Source organism: Eimeria acervulina, genomic scaffold (genome assembly GCF_000499425.1).
Source record: "Eimeria acervulina Houghton genomic scaffold, Eah_scaff1441, whole genome shotgun sequence".
NCBI lineage: Eukaryota > Apicomplexa > Conoidasida > Eucoccidiorida > Eimeriidae > Eimeria > Eimeria acervulina.
Window position 1 is genome coordinate 1,309 of NW_013550236.1, and position 4,193 is coordinate 5,501.

General features: G+C 33.2%; 1 protein-coding gene across 1 annotated transcript; it reads left to right on the forward strand.

Moving 5' to 3' along the window:
- Positions 1–632: 632 nt before the first annotated feature.
- On the forward strand, positions 633–3,648 carry EAH_00059820 (60S ribosomal protein L19, putative; the record flags this gene model as incomplete). Its single annotated transcript, XM_013397125.1, has 5 exons — positions 633–635; positions 1,832–2,042; positions 2,708–2,846; positions 2,924–2,956; positions 3,426–3,648. 5 exons carry the CDS (start codon positions 633–635, stop codon positions 3,646–3,648), a joined length of 609 nt encoding a protein of 202 aa, XP_013252579.1.
- Between the last annotated feature and the right edge of the window lie 545 nt (positions 3,649–4,193).

The window sequence follows — 4,193 nt, forward strand, 5'->3', positions numbered from 1 at the left end:
CGTGATATATATATATATATATATATATATATATATATCCACCTCCTTTAGAACCTGTTGTTGTATCTACCCTGACAAGCACTGAGGCAATTGAAAGTATTATTAATGGAACAGTCTAAGAATTACTGCAAATCTTTCTAGTCAACACTGTCCTTCATTTTAAAGCCCTTTCTTTTCTTATTGATGCTATTTATAAAGAGGTAAAAACCTGCATATAGATAAATAAAAAAAATTAATCTCTTAGGAGGGGTCGCAAGCAGAACAGCAGACGCTGCTTAACAGAAAGTAGCAGGAAAGTGTAAAGAATACTAAAATTTATTTATAAAATTAATATATTATTATTATATTCGTAAAGAAAGAAAAACAACGCATGCATGCATATGCATGCATGCAGGGAAGCAGCTGAAGCAGCAGTGGCGGCCGCGGTTGCAGCAGCAGCAGCCAGCAGCAGCTGCTGCTGCTGCTGCAGCTGCAGCCAGCAGCAGCAGCAGGTGCTGCAGCAGCCGCCTTTCCCCAAAAACTGCATATTATGCCTCTAGGAGGAGAGCCAAATTGAGGAAGTTGATAAATATCAGGCGAGAGGCTAATAAAATAAAACATAGAGCAGCAGTTTATCTGTTAAAGAAGCGAAGATGGTGAGGGCAGTATTATTGCTGCAGCAGCCCCCCCAGGAGGTCTCTGTGTAGGGTTTTTGTTTGAAATATACCGGAGTATAATTATCATTTTCTTTTATTTTATTTGTTTTTTTTAAGTTTATTATTAAAAGAGATGCAGACGCAGAGAGGTTGATGTGCTGCAGCAACAGCAGCAAACAAACAAATCAACGAAAAGTGCTGTGGGGCGCATTTATATTCTTTTGTTGTTTAATTTATTTTATTGTTTTTTTTCTTTTTATATATATTTATTTAAACTTTGCTTCTTAATTCTAGAGTTATAAGCTCTCTCGTCCCTCGCAGATACTGCTGCCGCCCCTCTATATCTAAGCTGCTTAGTTATATCTTTTCTTTCTTAGCTGCTGTTGGTTGCTTTTTCTTTGTTTTTGTTTGTTTGTTTTGTTCTGTTGCTTTGTTTTATTTTTGAGGTTTTGTTTGTGTGTTAACCTTCTTCTTCTCTCCTCTGTCTTGCCTCTATTTAATCTGTCTTTGCTCTTCTCTATACTCCTACCGAAGTATATATATTAAAATAAAAGGATTGATAAATAAACAAATAAATATATTTTATTTAATCAACAGCTTTTCAATTGGTGTGTTTAAATGTCTTATTTATTTTTTTTAAGTTTGTGCTGCTTGCGTTTTAATTTGCTGCTTTGTGCTGCAGTTGTTTGCGTCTGTCTTTTTATCTCTTTATCCTTTTCTTCTTCTCCTCATTATTATTATTATTATTATTATTATTGTTATTGTTGTTGTTGTTATTACTGTTATTGTTTGTGTATTGTAAACGTTATATCTGAATGCTGCTTCTGCTGCTGCTCTTACTTCTGCTGCTTGTGCTTCTGCTATTGCTGCTGCTATTGCTGCTGCTATTGCTGCTTCTATTACTGCTGTAACTGCTGCATTTCCTGCTTGTGCTGTTCAAACTGCATCTACTTGAGCATATGTTGCGACTGTTTCTTTTAGGGTTTAGGGTTTAGGGTTTAAGGGTTTAAGGGTTTAGGGTTTAGGGTTTTTGCTAATATCATGAGGAAGAAGATCTGTATGATGCTGCTTTGGCTGCAGCAAATACAGCAAAACTATAATTGTTTACGAACATATATATATATATATATCTATATATATATCTATATATATATATCTATTTATGTGTATGTGTGCGTTGAATATAATGCATGCAGTCTCTGCGTCTTCAGAAGCGCCTCGCAGCATCTATTTTAAAGTGCGGTCAGCACAGAGTGTGGCTAGACCCTAATGAAAGCGGAGACATAGCTCTAGCGAACAGTCGCTTTTCTGTTCGCAAGTTAATTAGAGATAATCTTATCATTCGGAAGGCTGTCGCTGTACACTCTAAATATAGATATAGGCTTTATCAACAAGCTAAACGCCAAGGTATGTATCTACATATATATATAATATATATAATATATATAATATATAATGTATATTATATAATATATATATAATATTATATGATATATATATAATATTGTCATATATATGTATATTTATATGTATGAATGTGTGTGTATGTATTTATGCATGTATATATATATATATATATATATATATATATATATGCATAAGCAACAGGAGTACAGTATATATATATATATATACTGCTGCTGCTGTTACTGCTGCTGCATTTATGGTGGTATTGTTTGTGTTGTTTTGCTGCAGTGGTTTTGCTGCCGTTTGTTTGTTTTTATTATTTTGTCGTTAGTTTGTGTTTGTGTCTTCTTCTTGCTTTTCTTTTGTTGTTTGCTGCTGCTGCTGCTGCTGCTGGGAAGGAGCGTAGAGACAGCAGCAGAATGCATGCAAATACACCGCAAAGAGCAGCAGCAACAGCAGCAACAGCAACAGCAGCAACAGCAACAGCAGCAAATAAAGCAGAGATCCGTCTATCCTTTCATTTCTTTAACTCCTATGCTCATGCTATACCCCTTTACTCCTGCTGCTGCTGCTGCTGCTACTGCTTCTCCTGCTGCTGCCCTCACCCTCGCCTCTCCTGCACTGCTGCTGCTGCTGCTGCTGCTGCTGCTGCTGCTGCTGCTTAGGGCGTCACATGGGGATTGGCAAGAGAAAGGGTACTCGAGATGCGCGTCTACCTGCAAAAGTGCTGTGGATGAGGCGTCAGCGGGTCTTGAGGAGACTCTTGAAGAAATACAGAGACGCTAAGAAGATCGATAGCCATATGTAAGTTATATTTTATTTATTTATTTATTTATTTATTTTAGTTTAGTTTAGTTTATTTTAGTTTTGTTTGTTTTAAGGATTCTCTTCATGCTGTCTATCGACAGTCATATGTAAGTTATAATCCATTTATTTTATTTTATTTTATTTTATTTTATTTATGTGCTGGTGTTAACTTTATAAAGATTATCTTTATGCTGTTGTTTGTTGCTCTGCTTCTACTTTGTCTTGTCTTTCATCTCCGTGTACAGAAGGCTGTTAGAAATTAAGTAGAAAAATAAAATAAAAAGAGAGGCTTAGCAAGATATTTAATGCATTTGTTTATGCCTTTATTTATATATTTGTTTATACATTTATTTATACATTTGTTTGTACATTCGTTTTTTCTCTGTATGTTTGATTATTGTTGCTGTTGTGTATGCTGTTGATTTATTTAAATATAAATAAATAAATAAATAAATAAATAAATATATGTATATGTTATTAAGATAAAGAATGAGAAAGAGAGCATTGTAATTTATTTCTTTTATGCATATTTATTTATGTTGGGGCTGCATGCATATGATTGGGGTGTATATGCAGGTACCACAAGTTATATTTGAGGTGTAAAGGAAATCAGTTTAAGAATAAGAGAGTATTGATTGAAGCAATTCATAACGAAAAGAATATGAAAGTAAAAGAGAAGGCTCTTCAAGAGCAAGTAGATGCAAGGAAGCAGAAGGCTGCAGCACAAAAAGAGAAGCGTAGACTTAAAGAAGAAAATAAAAAGATCTCAAGTGCTGCTGCTGCTAAGCCAGCAGAGTAAATATATAATTATATAATAATATAATTAATCATAAACAGCAGATTAAAACAAACTTCTTCTCGTTAACTCATTAATACTTCTTTGTATTGATGAAACTATATATATCTTGTTTGTTTTTAATTTGCTTCAACGCCTATCGACATGCAGAGTAAATTTATATTCATTTGTAAGCCTCTCCTTCTCTAGGTATATAGATAATATCTCTAAGGATTGTAATTGTATTTGTATATTTAGATATAAATACAAATAGAATAATAATATAATAGTATAATAGTATAATAATATAATAATAATAATAAATAATAGACATGAAGTCAGCACATGCAATAACTACTGCAAAAAAAACAACGAAGTTCGCGTCTTTAAAGCCTTTGACTGCGTCTTTATATTTATATCTTCTTCTTCTTTTCTGTCATTGTTTGCGAAGGCTTCTTTATATTTTTATCTTCATTTCTGTCTTTGTTTAAATAAATATTCTTAGGCTTCTTTAAGGCTCTTGAATGCATCTTTATATATATATATATATATATATATATATATATATA